The 16,156-nt window shown below is 25.1% G+C and overlaps 1 protein-coding gene across 1 annotated transcript in view; it reads left to right on the top strand.

Annotated features, from left to right (window-relative positions):
- LOC145849605 (apyrase-like) overlaps positions 1-16,156 on the top strand; it is a 35,763-nt gene that overhangs the window by 12,961 nt on the left and 6,646 nt on the right. Inside the window, exons 3-6 of the mRNA XM_082954576.1 lie at positions 1,120-1,287; positions 9,142-9,255; positions 10,985-11,123; positions 15,531-15,682. Of these exons, the coding sequence (XP_082810702.1) occupies positions 1,120-1,287; positions 9,142-9,255; positions 10,985-11,123; positions 15,531-15,682 (573 nt within the window). The remainder of the gene's footprint in view (positions 1-1,119; positions 1,288-9,141; positions 9,256-10,984; positions 11,124-15,530; positions 15,683-16,156) is intronic.

Here is a 16,156-nt window from a genome sequence, read left to right as displayed (position 1 = left end):
AAGTTTTCTGAAAGTTTGAGGTCTCTAGATCAAAAAATGAATAATAAGATACATTTATAGTGATTTTTTTAAATTTTGAGAAAGTTGACTCCAAAAAATTTATGGTCCATACATTTGTATCGGAAACTTTTTATAAAAATTACAATATCTCAAAAATTAAAAAAGATATTTTAGTTCTTTAAATACTGGCTTGTAGTTTGTACTTCAAGCTTTCACATAAGATCCAATGTTATTTTTAGTAAAAAAAAGTTTAGACCCCCCTAATGCCCTTAATATTATATACTGGCACCTACATTTTCGTGTGGATAGCCTCTCACTTATCCCATTTATTTAGGAAAAAAAGTTAATATTTGTATATATTTATAATAATTAGATAATGGTCTTTTTTTTGCGTTTTTAGTTTGCGCTTTCCATTAAGAACCTATTGAGGTCACCAACTTTGACTGCTCATATCTCAAAAAATACTTGATATTTTTTTAAGCAGTTAAAAATGTCTGATAGTTCAGATAAAACTCTATAAAATAAGATCAACTTGTAAAAATCAAGGTGGACCCCCCATGCCCTTAATTTGTTCTAACTATTTATCAAGCATTTATTATCTTTCAGGGTTGCCACACACTCAGGAAATTCAGGGAAACTCATGGAATTTTCAAGTTATTGAAAATCTCAGGGAATTTTGATTCTTTTTTTTTAACTCAGGAAAACTCAGGGCAGTTTTGGTTTTTTCTAAAAATTTCAGGGAAATTTTAAGATTTTTTAAAAAATCTCAGGGAAATTTTTTCTAGATCTAAAATGAGATTTAGTTAATACAGCTTCAATATTTTGTTCAAAAAAGTTAATTTAATTATTTTCAAGTGCTTATTTAGAAATTTTTTAGCCTTGCGGGTAGTTCTTCAATATTCTTAGAATCAACATTGTAATTTTTTTATTAATAATAAAAGTTTGAAGGATTTGAAAAAAAAACTCAGGGAAGTTTAAGGTTAGTCAGGGAAGTTTCTGGTCACTCAGGGAAGATTTTTTGACTCAAAGAGTTGCAACCCTGATCTTAAAAGAAAAACTTAAGTTACGTTGTTTGTGGATCAAAGTCTATGAATTATAAGTTATCTAAAAAATTTATAGTTGGACGAAGAAAAAGTTTAATGAATCGGAAGGATAAAAAACTCATTTTTGGTTTAGTATTTCTTCTTATAATGACTTTGAGTATTTTTTTTCTACATACACAAACTGAGAGTCATGATCTTGAAATTGAATCAAAGTATATGCCTTCAGAATCAAAGCTTCAAACTGGTATGTTAAAACAATTTGCTATTTTGTCCTTTTTTAATAAACCTCAAATTAATCATTAAGTTCACATAATTTAATATAAAAAAGACTTTTAATTCCATACAAAAAGCTTAACATTACCATATTTTCACTACTTTTTCATGTTTATAAAAAAATAAAATTAAACAAAAATTAGTGATATTTGTAATTTTTTTAGTTGTTTAAAGATAAAACTACAAAAGTAAAATTTTATAACTTTTTTGTTATAAACTTTTAAATAAAAAAGTTTTATGACATATAACTGTAATCCAAACTGATTCAAATTTTAATTTAATAATATAGGTTTAACTCTCCTTCCATTGTGAATTTATATTTTATACAAAATATATTTTTACCCAGATTTTTGCAATACAAAATTCAAAATAAACTTTTTTTGAAGTTTAATTTATTTAAATTTTATTTAAAAATTCTCTTTTATCTAAATTTATTTGAGTTGATTTATGTTGAAATAATTTATAGTCATTCTAACAATTATAATTTTGTTTGCTTGCTGAGAACAGCTTAAAAGTACTTCAAGCAAAAATAATGAGTTCAAATGAAGAAGTTTTCGTAATTTTTAAAAATGATATTTTTTATAAAATTAGTAAAATTAATAAAGTATTTTTAATAAAGCAGGGTTGCCACTTTACCTGGAAAAACCTGGAATTTGAGAAATAAAAAAAAAAAACCTGGAAAAGCCTGGAATTTTTAATAATTTTAACATTTTCAGTTGTAAAATTTTGATCTGACACAAAAAATCTATCATATAATTAAGATTTTTTGTCATCATCAAAAAATATTTTATTACAAAACACAATTAAAGTAACTTTAAAGCATCTTTTAAATGTTTTTGTACTATTAACACAGTTTCTTTTATAGAAATTAACTTAAAACTAAAAATAGACCCAAAAATGTTTACTTGTAAAAACCTGGAAGAAATTTGGAAAACCTGGAAAAATTTTTGAAAAAACGAGTGGCAACCCTGTATTAAAAAACACATTTAAAGTAACTTTACAGTATCTTTTCAATATTTTTTATACTATTTAAAACAGTTTCTTAAATATAAATTAACTTAAAGCTAAAAATAAACCCAAAAGTGTATTTTTAAAAACCTGGAAGAAATTTCGAAAACCTTGAAAAAAATTTGAAAAAACAAGTGGCAACCCTGATAAAGTTAAACTTAATTTTTGTCTCACTCTTTTAGTGTTTTCTTTTGTCTATCTTCATTCAGCAAAATCAATACAGTTAAAATGAACATTATCAGAATTAAGGTACAGATAAATGTAAAAAAACATCAAAAATTTAAATGCATTGACTAACCACAAAACTTAAAACCTAAAGCACATTAACATAACAGTTCAAATAAATATCTATTGAAAACATTAAGATTTGTTTATTTTTTATCGAGAAAAGGCGCTGCTAACTATAGAATGAAAAAATTCTAAATATAAAATTAATTTTTTAAAAGTAAAAAACTAGTTAAATTACGGATAATTTCTAATAATACAAATTTTATTTTAATCAAGTTAATTTAAATCAAAGTTGTGCAGCATTTTTGCAAAGATCAGTATTGTTTGAAAGCTAATTCCACATTAAACCTTAACGATAAAAAAGTAAATATTTGACAAACATCATTGTAAATATGACTGCATGCAATATTTGTTTTTTTTCGAAGTAACTATATATTTTGATAAGGTTCAAATTTTGATAATAAATTAATGCTAGTTAGTTTTTTTTATAAAGCATTAAGAAAAATTCTAAGTGTTTTGTATTCTAAAGAACAAATTTTAAGTTTTTTCAGTCTTCAATATAAAAGATATACGAAATTTTGCAGCGGTTAGAGGCTATTCAGTTTTTTTTTGAAGAGGTTTTAGATGGTTGATATATATTTTTTAAGTAGGGAGACTAGATTTACTTGTTGTATTCAAACTTAGAACGAATGTATATGAAATACAACTTTTTAAGAATGGTATTTTCAGTAGATATAAAACTTGAAATAATATAGTTGATAAAGTTTGGTAAACATAGTTAGTGTTATGGTTTATATATTTTTTTAAGTAGGGAAACTAGATTTACTTGTTGTATTCAAACTTAAAACGAATGCATATGAAATATAACTTTCTAAGAATGGTATTTTCAGTAAATATGAAACTTGAAATAATATAGTTGATAAAATTTGGTAAACATAATTAGTGTTATGGTTTCATTTTAAATTTTCATCACTAAAATTCTAAGATCTTCAAACAAAAGCTTATATTGTTAAATACAAGTTTAAAATTAGAGCTAGACGTATATATTTAGTACTTAGAACCTGTCATTTACTAAGAATTAATTTTTTTGTTAGCCAATGGTAAATTACATCTAAAGACTTTTTAAATTGAATTAAAATGGCTAAAATTTTTGTGTTGTCTGCCACTAACATCATTTTCCAATATTATCATAATTAATAAACTTTACTGCAAGATCAACAACAAAAACATCCAAGACAACCAACGACCGGTTTCGTCCTAATTAGCACTCATCAGGCAGGCATAGTCGCGTGAAACCTGTTGAGATCTAACCAAGCGGGCTTAAGTACGAAGTTATTTTACAATTGTTGTCATATTATTTGAAAAAAATATATATTTTCTTGTAACTTATGTATCTAGAATAATTTTAACGAAAGTATTTTTAAAGAAATAAATCTTTATAAATGTAATATTGAAATACAAAAATCTTTATATTACGGTCTATAAACTACATTGTAAGTCTGACGTAAATGTTGTATTATTGTTGACTAATCTTTACTGTTTAATAGTCGGTTAGTTTTCAGTTACATCTTAAAAACTTATACAAATTGTTCTACAACTTCCATAGGCCTATTGAGATAATGGAATTTGAACAAACATTAGGAGAAATTAAGTAACTTTTAAATATAAAGTGCAAAAGCATAATTTTAGATATAACCTAGCTAATAAAACAGCTATGTCATGTAACAAACTGCAAAAGTATGTTATGCCCGATTGACGTCTTGAATTTTATTAATAAATTCCTACTTAGACCTAGAGTAAAAAAAGTCACTAAAACTTAAAAACACTTGTTTATTTATATACAGGGTTCGTGCGCGTCAGGCTAAATCAGGCTAAGTCAAGCTAAATCAGTTTTTTTTTTTTAAGTTGAAAAACGTCAGGCTAATTCACTTTTTTTTTATTCAAAAATTTGAGAATCTCAGTTTTTCGGAGTTTAAATGTTTGAAAATTTTTAATTAAAAAAGATTGAGAAAACTTTTAAAGATCAAATTAAAATGTGAATTTATTTCTATATAAAGATTTAGTTATTAAAGACAAAATCAGTCAGTATTTCTAAAAATAAATGCTTAAGACCTTTTGTTGAATCTCTAAAAAATTTTTAAGAATCTTCATTATTTTGTTTTGAGTAGATTATATACGTCATAATTATGAAAATTTATAAGTAAAATACAGTTTAAACATTACAGTTTAGTTCCACAACTTAGCTGTTTGTTTGAATTTGTTTACATCAGCTATGTTTTTCAGAGCTTAGTTGGTTGAACTGTTTTAATTTCTAAATTAAAGGCTTTATACCAAATACTTTTTAGATTAAAACTCTTTGCAGTTTATTCATATATTTTACTGTTTGTTTAAAGTTATTAGATATATTTACAACACTAAAACTTAGCTTTAAGATATAAGTACTAAGTTTTGTGGGAGTACAAATTTTAGTTACGATTCTTTTTTCTTTACAAGAACAAAACATTAAAGGTTTTTTTTATTTAAGTATAAGCTTTTTAAATCTGAAACGACGTCAACAATCACTATATTTATTTAGAGTTTAGGATTTATAATTATGTATCAATATTAAGAATTAGTCAAAAATAAACATGTTTTACTTATTTTAATATTCGTGTAAGCGTTTCATTTTATATTTTAATAAAACACGACAATACACGTCGTTTTATTATAAATTTTCTGGTTATAATGTTTTTACTTAGTGCTTAATTAAACTGAACAATTGTGTTTAGTAATATGTATTAAATTTTTACTTTAGTAATAGATTAGATATAACACTTATTTTAAAACTTATCACTGAATTTGTTATGTTAAGGGCATAGAGAGGTCAATCACCTTTTTCACAATTTAGTCTTATTTTATTGAATTGTAACTAAGCTATGAGTTGCTTTTTGTAGATTTTTAAAGCTAAAAATATTTTCAAAATAAAGCTGGTTGAAGTCGGAGACTACAATAGTACTAATCAAGACCTGCCAATACCTAAAATGACTTCTAAAGGAGATTTTCCTTACTTTGAAAAAATGTCAGGCTAAATTGTTCTCAGTCAGGCTAAATGAAAAAAAATTCGCGCACGAACCCTGTATATAGAATATTTCAAGGAAAAACTAGAAGTTGAAAAAAAAGTACTAGAAATATAAAAATTAGAGAGGTAATTTTTTAAAGGCATAGGAAAGTAAGTCAGTTTTTCAACAACGTGATCTTATTTTATATAGTTTTAACTTAGCTACAAGATGCTTTTTACAAATTAAAAAAATTCAAAATAATTTTTGAGTTATAGCCGGTCAAAGTCAGAGGCAACAATAGGTTCTTTATGGGAGGTGCAAACTAAAACTGCGTAAATAGGCTATTTCATTTAAAATTTATCTTCTACTACGTTTTTTGAGATAACTACCGAAAACTTTTACGAAATGTTCCTTGAAATATTTAGAAAATTATGTGGCAAGGAGTTTTAAAAATATTAAAAAAAAAATTTATATAAAGAATAAACAAAAAAACTTTTTTTTTTTGTTTTTATTATAAAATTTTCATTTTATAGCCTTTTTTAAATATTGCAAGGAACATTTACTAAAAATTTGAGGTAGTTGTCTCAAAAAACGTAGAAGGAGATATATTTTTAGTGATTTATAGTTATTTGCTGTTTTAGTTTGCGCCTCCCATAAGGAGCGTATTGTAGTCTCCAATTTTGACCGGCTATATCTCAAAATTTTTTTTTGAGTTTTAAAAATCTGTAAAAAGCAACTTGTAGCTTTGTTAAAACTCAATAAAATAAGACTAAGTTATAATAAAGATGATTTACCCTATGCCCTTAAAAATTACTTTTCTAATTTATTTTTTTGGTCATTTTTTTTTAACTTCTAGTTTTCCTTTGAGATATGGCTCCTTAAAGAGTCTTTTAAGAGATTTAATGCTCATGTAACTAATAAAAGTGATTGTTACTAACAGTACCATATTAAGAATGGGCAGACAAACTACACAACCCGTGTGCAAGCAATCGCTGTTTTTTTTGATCGATTATAACGTACTAAATTATTATTTTAATTAAGTCAGTTTTTATTTAGGTTATGAGTGTTAATTTAATGTAAACTTCTTACTACTTGATGATTTACATATCTATTCTATAAAGTAAAAGTTGACAAAAACAAATCTGCCAAACCCTGGTATAGTTTTTGTAGTGAACTGATAGTTAGTTACAGGGTTGCCAAAAAACCTGGAAAACCTGGAATTTGACTATTTAAGCTAAATAAACCTGAAATTTGAAAAATTTTGAAAAAAAAAACCTGAAATTTTGAACTAAAATCATTTTAAAACCTGGAATTTTAAACAATTTTTACATGTTGAGTAGTATAATTTTGGTTTGACACAAAAGATATATTGTTTAGATAATTTTTTTTGTAGTTATCGAATTTTTTTTATTAAATACTCATTTAAAGAAGTTTGAAAATATCTTTTAAAAGTTGTTATACTATTTAACATAGTTTTTTACCATCAACTAGATTCTAAAATAAAAATAGTCCATAAAACGTGTAATTTTAAAAACCTGGAATAAGTTTTGAAAACCTGGCGAAAATTTGCTAAAAACCAGTGTTCGTGCGTGTCAGGCTAAATCAGGTATAAGTAGATGTTATAGTATTTGAGCGTAAGAATGCATGAAATATGATAAAAACACTTACTTTATAATATTAAGTATGACTACGAGCTAAGCGTCTACTAGTCAAGTAAAGATATGCAAAACCAAGTACAGTAACCTGCCAACTAGGTACGCACTTTTTAGCCAAAAAATGCTATGTTCTAAAATCAAATCAAAATAGGCTGGCTTTTTTTTTAAATTTAAAACTAGCCTGAATTGGGAAACCGCTCAGTTCGAACACGCGATCATTTCCACTTGCGCACTATTCCCACCCAATCAAATCCGAAAACCGATTACCTACCAATGGTTAAGGGTAAAAGTGAAAGTAAAAATCATAAAACATTTTAAAAGTAAATAAGGAATAAAAATGGTGGGATTTGTACGCGGATTGTAAGAATACCCTGAATTGTCCTGGTTAGCCTAAGTGACCTAAGATTGTAGTAACTATGATAAGTACATTGCAAACAAAATAAGTACATTCCAAACAAAATAAGTAAAAAGTCGACTTTTAAAATTCTTAAGCACTCTTTTTTTAAATTTAATATTGACTATAAAAACCACAGTCTTTTCTCCTAAGAGCATCGGACCATTTTGTGTTTTCTACCAAGATAACCAGTTAAATGAAAAATTGGTTAATTATAACTAAGCAGGAGTAATATTTTATAACCCTAAACTAGCTTTTTTAAATAAACAGATATTAATAAAAGCTTGGTCAATACTTTCATTAATCTTTGTTTATTAAAAATTAATAGTTAGTTTAATAATTATAATAATTTGTATAAGGTACAAGATATATATAAGACACAAGATAGATAAAAAAAAATGTGAGTTATAAAAACCATGTAACAAATTAAGTTAATATAAATTTAAATATAAATGCACAAATAATTACTTATATGTAAATACATATATTAAATAAGATTCAAGACTTCTAGTATCAAATATGTTTTGTTTTATGGTAAAAGTTATTGTTTTGGGCAATAGTCTTTAGTAAACTTTACTGGCTTTTAGCATGTTTGTATTATGCTTAATGATGGTAATCAAAAACCAAAATTTATTAGGTACGTACTGGTTGTGCTTACTGGTTGTGACGCACGTTTGCGTTGTGTTTAAAGTGCATACCTATTTGGCTGATTACTGTATACAAGCTTGCCAAAAAACCTGGAATTCTGGAAAAACCAAAAATTTGACAATTTAGACAAAAAACACGGAATTTGAGAAATTTTGAAAAAAAAAAAACTTTTTATAATTTTGATTTGAAACGAAAAATCTATCATATAGATTAAAAAAGTTATGTTATCATCAACATTTTTTTTCATTAAGGAACATATCAAAAGTAGTTTTACAGTATTTTTTCAATGTTGTTATACTATTTGACATAGTTTTTTACCTTAAAGTTAACTTAAAACTAATATAGACCCAAAAATCTGGAAGAAATTTCTCATAAACCAGTTGTAACCCTGTGTATATGTAAAATAATACTGACAGTTGCACTAAACAATAATCATAAATTGTTTTTTTCTTATTTTAATATTATCTTAAAATATATGTATCAAACCTTAGATAAGTTAATATTTGCGCAATCTTTTAAATAAAAATTGTGGTCAAGTTTTGCACTATTTTTACTTGCACAGTAGATGACATTTAATTTAAGTTGTGCTATTTCAAATTTAATAAAGATTACATACTTGAAAATGGTAATGGTGTTTTTATGGCTATAACTACTTCACACTATAATTTAGTTTAATAATTTTTTATTATAGTTAGTTTATTTAAATTGTATATTTATATTGTATGCAGTTTAAATTATAAAACAAAAGAAAAAATTACATTTAAAAATCGTTGAATAACTTGAAAGAAAAGGGTTATTCTGATTTTTTTTAATTTTTAGCCTGATAATGTATTTTAAAAACATTTTTTTTGTAGATTGTAAGAACTATGTTTACAACTCAACTTATCCCTTTTCAAAACCTAGACACACCAAGTATGGAATTGAATATAGATTTGGCGTTATAACAGATATGGACGAAGAGTCCAAAGGCAAGTTTACTTATGTAGTTTTTGATAATAATAAATATTTTTTTATAGTATTTATTTTAGTTATAGAGGGTAAACCTTGTTTTTTGTTATATTTTTCAGAATGTTGTGTTATTTTTCAGACACTTTTAACCGTTTAACAAAGTATAATAAAAATTAAGAAACAAGAGATCAAAGTTGGTAAGTTCACTAGGTTCCTGATAGAAAACGCTAACTAAAACTTCAATTAAAAAATTTATTTCACTTAAAGTATATCTTCCTAAATAAAGGTTTTTTAATATTTCTAGTAAAGGATATTTTTAATTAAAATAATGTTTTTATTTCGAAAATCCATCCCTTTTCGTTTTTTATATTGTTAAGTTTTAATTTTTTGTTATCGTAAAATCTTTATTAAAATTTTTTTTAATAACTTTGTAATTAGTGTTTCCTGAAAATTTGAATTTATTAGCTTTAAAAAAAAAAGGAAATATTTTTAGTGATTGTTTTAGTTGAGAGAAAAAGTTAACAATGAAAAAGTTTTGGTCCCTACGTTTGTACTTTTACAAATATGTATAATCTCAGAAATAGTTTAAATATTCTATATAGTCTGACTTATAGCATTTACACTAAGTTAAAATAGATTTAACAGTGAAATCAAATTAAATCAAAATCATAGTCTTACAAAATCCTTATTATTAGCTTTAGCAGTAAGTAGTGAAACCAGTAAGTTTGTTAATAGTTTACTAAAGCTAATAAAGAATAATTTAAAGTTTATACTTCAAGCAATACTAATATATAAAAAAAGAATATAAATTTCCAGTGTCTTAAAAATGACTTTTTGTACTATGTTTTAATAAGTAAGTTTAAAAAATATTCAAAAAGAAGTTTCATTTTTTAAAAATTATCACTTATAATAAGTTTTTATTTAATATGAGATTTTTGTTTGTTTATTGATTCAAAAGTTAATGACATGTATAGTGATATGTTAGATTTAATTACAATAGTTATTTTCATACTATAACTTGTGTATAAACAACTTACTGTTGTATAACACAATTATACTTGTAGTAGATGAAGAATATTTTTTAAACTAGTTTGTTAACTTAAGGGTAATTGAAATGCTTTAAAAAAAATTTATTATAAGTTTATAAAACATTCATATAGTACAGTAGTTTCCCAACCTTTTTGATGTCTCGCACTCCTAAAATATTTTAATTTGTGCTTGACCCCTTGCAGTACATGTAAAGTACGTAATAGCTAGTGTAAGTTTTAAAATTAGCTTTACAAACACTTAGGCCTTTATTTTGTTCTTCATCCAGAGTTCAAGAATATATAATGTTGTCTTCAAAATTAGCTTTAAAACAACTTAAGACCTTTTTTGCTCTTCATCCAAAACTCCGTTTTATATGGTTTGAATTGCTTGTTAGCTTTAAAAACCGATAGTTATGTTTTGTTAAGTAAAAAAGATCGGTTTACAGTCGCTGAAGTTAAAGAAGAATGTCCTTATTTAGCAAACAAAATTTAAAAGCCATCTCGCAACCAATGGAATGCTGCCTCGCACCCCTGGTTTGGAAACTCTGATATAGTGTTATGAATAAAATAATGTAATTTCAAGTTTATTTAAGCCTGAATTTATGTGCTATCTCTGACTGACACAATCAGTCCAAAAAAATTCAATAAAATTTCAGAATAGTAATTTTTATTGGCAGTAAAATATGTTTTGTTAATAAAATAATAAAAAGAAAACTTACAGTTGCTGACAAAAAAAATACCTGGAAAAGTTTATTGCGAGTTGCATCTTTACACTACAACCCAACTATGGAAAAAGCAACTATAACTTGGTTAAACACCGATGACAATCCAATTTCATTGTTTTCAAAATTTTCAAATGGGTTTTGTGTTTTGTGCTTGTAATATAAGTTTATTTAAATAAAAATATTAAACTTTTATAGTTGACATTTTTTCTTAGACTTAACTAACGGGAGCACGGCTATTCAAATTTCGACAATTCAAAAAAAAAGTTAAGGGCCACAACTCAAAAATTTGTATATATTTAAAAAAAAAACGTATCTAGGTCTAATTAATACCTCAGAGTTGACAAAAAAACTAAAATTTGAGAATCTTTGGTAAAAACCTTGAGTTTTAAACAATTTTTACGTGTAAAATAACGAAACTCTTTCATATAACATGACATTTTTTATATTATTTAAATTTTTTAAAATATAGAACACATTTAAGGCCATAGGGGGGCAAACCGCTTTTTTTACAAAAAATTACTTTGGTTTTTATATGAAAGCTTTAAATACAAACTACAAGCCAGTTTTTATAGAATTCAAAAATATCATTTAACTTTTGAGATATTTTATTTTTTGTAAAAAGTTTCCGATACAAACGTATGCACCGCAAATCTTTGGGATCAATTTTCTCAGAAATGTAAAAATTCATTAAAAATCTATCTTCTTCTTCATTTTTCAAGCAATCTTCTTCATATTTTTAGGAAATGTTCCTTATTATATAAGAAAAAAAAGTTATTTATGAATTTTAATATTTAAAAAAAAAAAAAAATTTATCACAAAAATTATAAAAAAAGTGTTTTTTTTTTTTTTTTAAATGTATTTTTACAAAATTTTTTTTGAATTCCAAAGTAATGTTTTTTTGTTGTTGTATAAAGATTAGAATGTGAAAGTTTGAAGAAGATTGCTTGAAAAATGTAGGAGGAGATAGATTTTAAATAAAATAGTCTTTTTTCGCAGTTTTAGTTTTTCCTCCCCATAGGGAACCTATTATGCGGCCCGACTTTGGCTGGTCATATCTCAAAAAATAATTTGAATTTTTTAAAACGACGAAAAGCATCTTGAAACTTAGAAAAAACTCTGTAAAATAAGATCATCTTGTAAAAAACATGGTTTACCCCCCTATGGCCTTAAAGTAGCATAATAGTATATTTTTATTACTTTTATATACCGTTTAGGACATTAGATTTAATTTTATGCTAAAAATAGACTAAAAAAATTTACTTTTAAAACCTGCAGAAAAATTTCAAAAAAACTTTGGCAACCCTCTACCTACAAATATTTATTTAATTCTTGCAAAATGTTTAGTACTTTTTTAGGGGTAGCTGTTCAATTTGCATGAGCGTACAAAGTTGCACAAAAATAAAATTGCACCAAGATACTTTTGCACGAAGGGTCACTTTTGCACGGGTTAATTTTTATTTAATTTATTATTTTACTAATTTTAATTAGTTTTTTTATTTATTAGTTTATTTTTTATCACTGTTACCCCTAACCCTTACCCCCAGTCGGTAATTTATATTTTATTTATCTAAATTAAACTTTTTTTTTGCTATCATTGTTACCCCTTACCCTTGGTCGATAGCTTTTTTTTTTGTTTTTTAATTAATACAATTTTTGTTTTATTTTTTGTGCTATCACTGTTACCCTTTACCCTCGGTCAGTAACTTTTTTTTTCTGTACTTTTTTACTACCGTGCAAAATTGACCCTTGGTGAAAAATTGTCTTCGTGCAATTTTGTTTCCTTGTGCAAATTTGGCTTCGTGCAATTTAGACCCGTTCCCCTTTTTTAGATATGAATAAGTTTTCAAATACAGTAATTCCAAGTTTATCGTTGAATAGATACTTTTTTATACAGGGCTGCCTGGAATTTTAAACAATTTGTACATAATAAGTAGTAAAATTTTGATTTGAAATGAAAAGTCTAATATAAATAATAAAATTGCCATCATCAAAAAATTTTTTATTAAAAAACACATTTAAAGTAGCTTTACAGTGGCTTTTCAATGTTGTTTTACTACTTAACATAGTTTTAAACTTAACTTTAAACTAAAAATAGACCCAAAAACGTGTACTTTCAAAATCCTGGAAGAAATTCAGAAAACCTAAAAAAAAATTCTCAAAATTTAGCGGTAACTCTGGTTATAGTTTTATTTTTTACTGTTCCAGGGTTGCCAAAAAACTTAAAAATCTGGAATTTGAAAATTTAGGCTAAAAAACCTGAAATTTTGAAAAAAATAAAAACCTGGAAATTTAAACAATTTTAACATGTTAAGTAAGAAAATTTTGGTTTGACACAAAAAATCTACCATATAGATAAAAAATGTTTTGCCATCATCAAAAACTTTTTTATTGAAAAACACATTTGAAGTAGCTTTACAGTATCTTTTTAATGTTTTTATACTATTTAACACATCTTCTTTCCTTAAACTTAACTTTAAACTAAAAATAGACCAAAAAATGTATACTTTTAATAACCTTGAGGAAATTTTGAAAACCTGAAGAAATTTTTCCAAAAACCAGTGGCAACCTTGATTGTCATAATCTTATCAATTAGAACTACAACCGCTTTTTCTTTTTATCAAACAATTATTTCTTTTTAAGATATGGCCTCTTAAACATTTTTAAAGAATTTAAATTGTCGTTTAACCCTTATTTTTATTGCTTGAAAAATTTATCACAACATTATAATAGACAAACTTATAAGCTCAGCAAAGAATTAATTATTTTAATAAATTCTATTTTAACTGTAAAAGTTAAAACAAGATAAATTTTATATTATTCTTAAAATTTTAAAACTAATTTATAGGTTTAAGATTTTCTAGGAGAGTCACTTTTGCTTTTGTTTTTAGTTGCTAGCTTAAAATTATCCATTTTTTTTACAGTTTTTGTATTGCTAATGATATTAAATATTTTATCGCTTTTTATTAAATATTTATAAACATCTGTAGTTACTTTTATTACTGATAAATTAGACAAGCCAAACTGTAATAAAAAACTATACTGTTAGTTATTAAAAACTTTTTAAACATAAATAATTTAATCTTAATAAAACAAGTTTTAAAACAGGTACTTTTTATTGTTCACAAATACTTTATTCAACTAATAGTTACAGTATTTAAGTATATGACCAGAAATTTGACCAAAGTTTGGATCTCATTTCCAATTCAAAATCTAGCCGAATTTAGTTGAAAATTTTGAAGATTTCTATGTAGATTTACATATTGCATTTATTTTTTGTTCGATTATTATCTACAATAGGAAAATAAACTTTTTTTTATAAACGGGTTAATTTTACAAGAAAAAAGTAAAAATAAAACTTATAGGTAATAAAAACAAAAAAATGTTTTTTAATTTTATTTTTTAACTAAAAGCTTTTTTTAAGTGAATTATTTAGTTTGTAGTAACTTTTAAAACTTAAAAAAGTTTATTAGAAAATTAAAAATAGATTCATTTTTAGTGATTTTTTTCTGTCGTTTTGGTTTGCGCCTTCTTCACGAGCTTTTTGATCCCTATTGTCTCAAAAGTTACTTTGAATTTTATTAAGTGGAAAATATTATCTGAAAGTTTTGATAAAACTTTACAAAAAAAGATCACCTTGTAAAAATCAAGTTGGACCCTTATGCACTAATACTATTCATACTTTGTAAAGATGTGTTATTTAATTATCACGTGAAATAAATTGACCACCTAGTAATATATATTTTTTATGTTCAAAAAAAGTATAGTTTATTGTTTTCAAACAAAAATTTAAATATGTTAGACAAATATTTTAGTTATTTACAAAAAAAAAAAAGTTTATAAAGTTTAATGCTTTTAATATAGCTTATTTTTATTAGCCTGTTTCCTTTTGTTAAAGTTAGTACCTTAAATCCTAAATCAGGAGTCAGCTGATTGATAAGCCTGATCAAATTCACCAAAATTGTCCTGGTTCGTAGTATTTTCATACAATTATATACAAGGTTACCAAAAAAACTGGAATTTGACAATTTAGAAATTTTTAGAATTTTGAACAAAAATCACGAAAATACCTAGAATTTTTACTTTAAAGTAATTAAATTTTGATTAGAATTGAAAAATCTATCATATAAAAAATCATTAAGTATTAAGTAGCTTTACAGTATCTTTACAATATTGTTATATTATTTGGGACTATTTTTTATCTTAAATTTAATACTTTACTAAAAATGGACCTAAAAACTTGTTTTTAAAAAAAGCTAAAATAAATTTAGACAACCTGAAATATTTTTCCTAAACATTTGCAACCCTGTATATAGTACTTTTTTGGCAGCTAAATAATGTTGAAAATATCAAATTAGTATTATAGCTCACTCACAATCAATTTGAATAAATTTTAGTTAAAATAATAATCACAAGGTTGTTTTGCACAAATTGTTTTAATTAACAACATTAAAATATTGATTGGTGCTTAACCTGTCTTAAATAGTAGGTTACTATTTTTAGTCTGTTTCATATTTTAGTGTATTAGAAATGTTTTTTTTGTAGTAATCGTGGAATGGAGTTGTCGGAACTTTTAGTATTTAATGGACATTTGTATACAATTGATGATCGCACAGGGATTGTGTATGAAATTGAAGATGAAAATAAAATTTTCCCGTGGGTAGTTTTATCTGATGGTAACGGTCATGAAATAAAAGGTTAGTTAATTTTTATAATTGGTATTACAGATAAAGTACTAATACAATGCATCACGGACGTAGTTTGCTAATAGTTTTTATGAGTTAGTGAAAATGAATCTAAAAACTTCAGATGTATATCTAAATACTCTAAATCTATTATAAAAACTAACTGCTTTATTTAGCTTACTATATAGATTAACCTGTCAGGTGTGCAAATGAACCAAATTAGTACTTTTCACCAAAAATACCTAATTTGTATTCTTAGAATTAGGTGAGAACAGAAGATAAGTAAAGAAAAAGTGTTGAGAAATACTGCTATTACCACCCTCAGGGTTAGCTGACTAGCTTATGTTTTGAGAATAAGCGACGAGCGCATCCCAAAGGCTCCTCTGTGTTACGAGCTGGTATTTAGCAAAACTCAGTCGCCAAGGCACAGACGTTTGAAAGCGCGACCTTGAGAGCATAAATGTTGCAATTTAAGGGTGGTAAAAA

This window comes from Thalia democratica, chromosome 2 (assembly GCF_965202585.1).
Source record: "Thalia democratica chromosome 2, ktThaDemo2.hap1.1, whole genome shotgun sequence".
Classification (NCBI taxonomy): Eukaryota; Metazoa; Chordata; class Thaliacea; order Salpida; family Salpidae; genus Thalia; species Thalia democratica.
The sequence above is the reverse complement of the archived record's forward strand: the minus strand, read 5'-3'. Positions and strand labels throughout refer to the sequence as shown.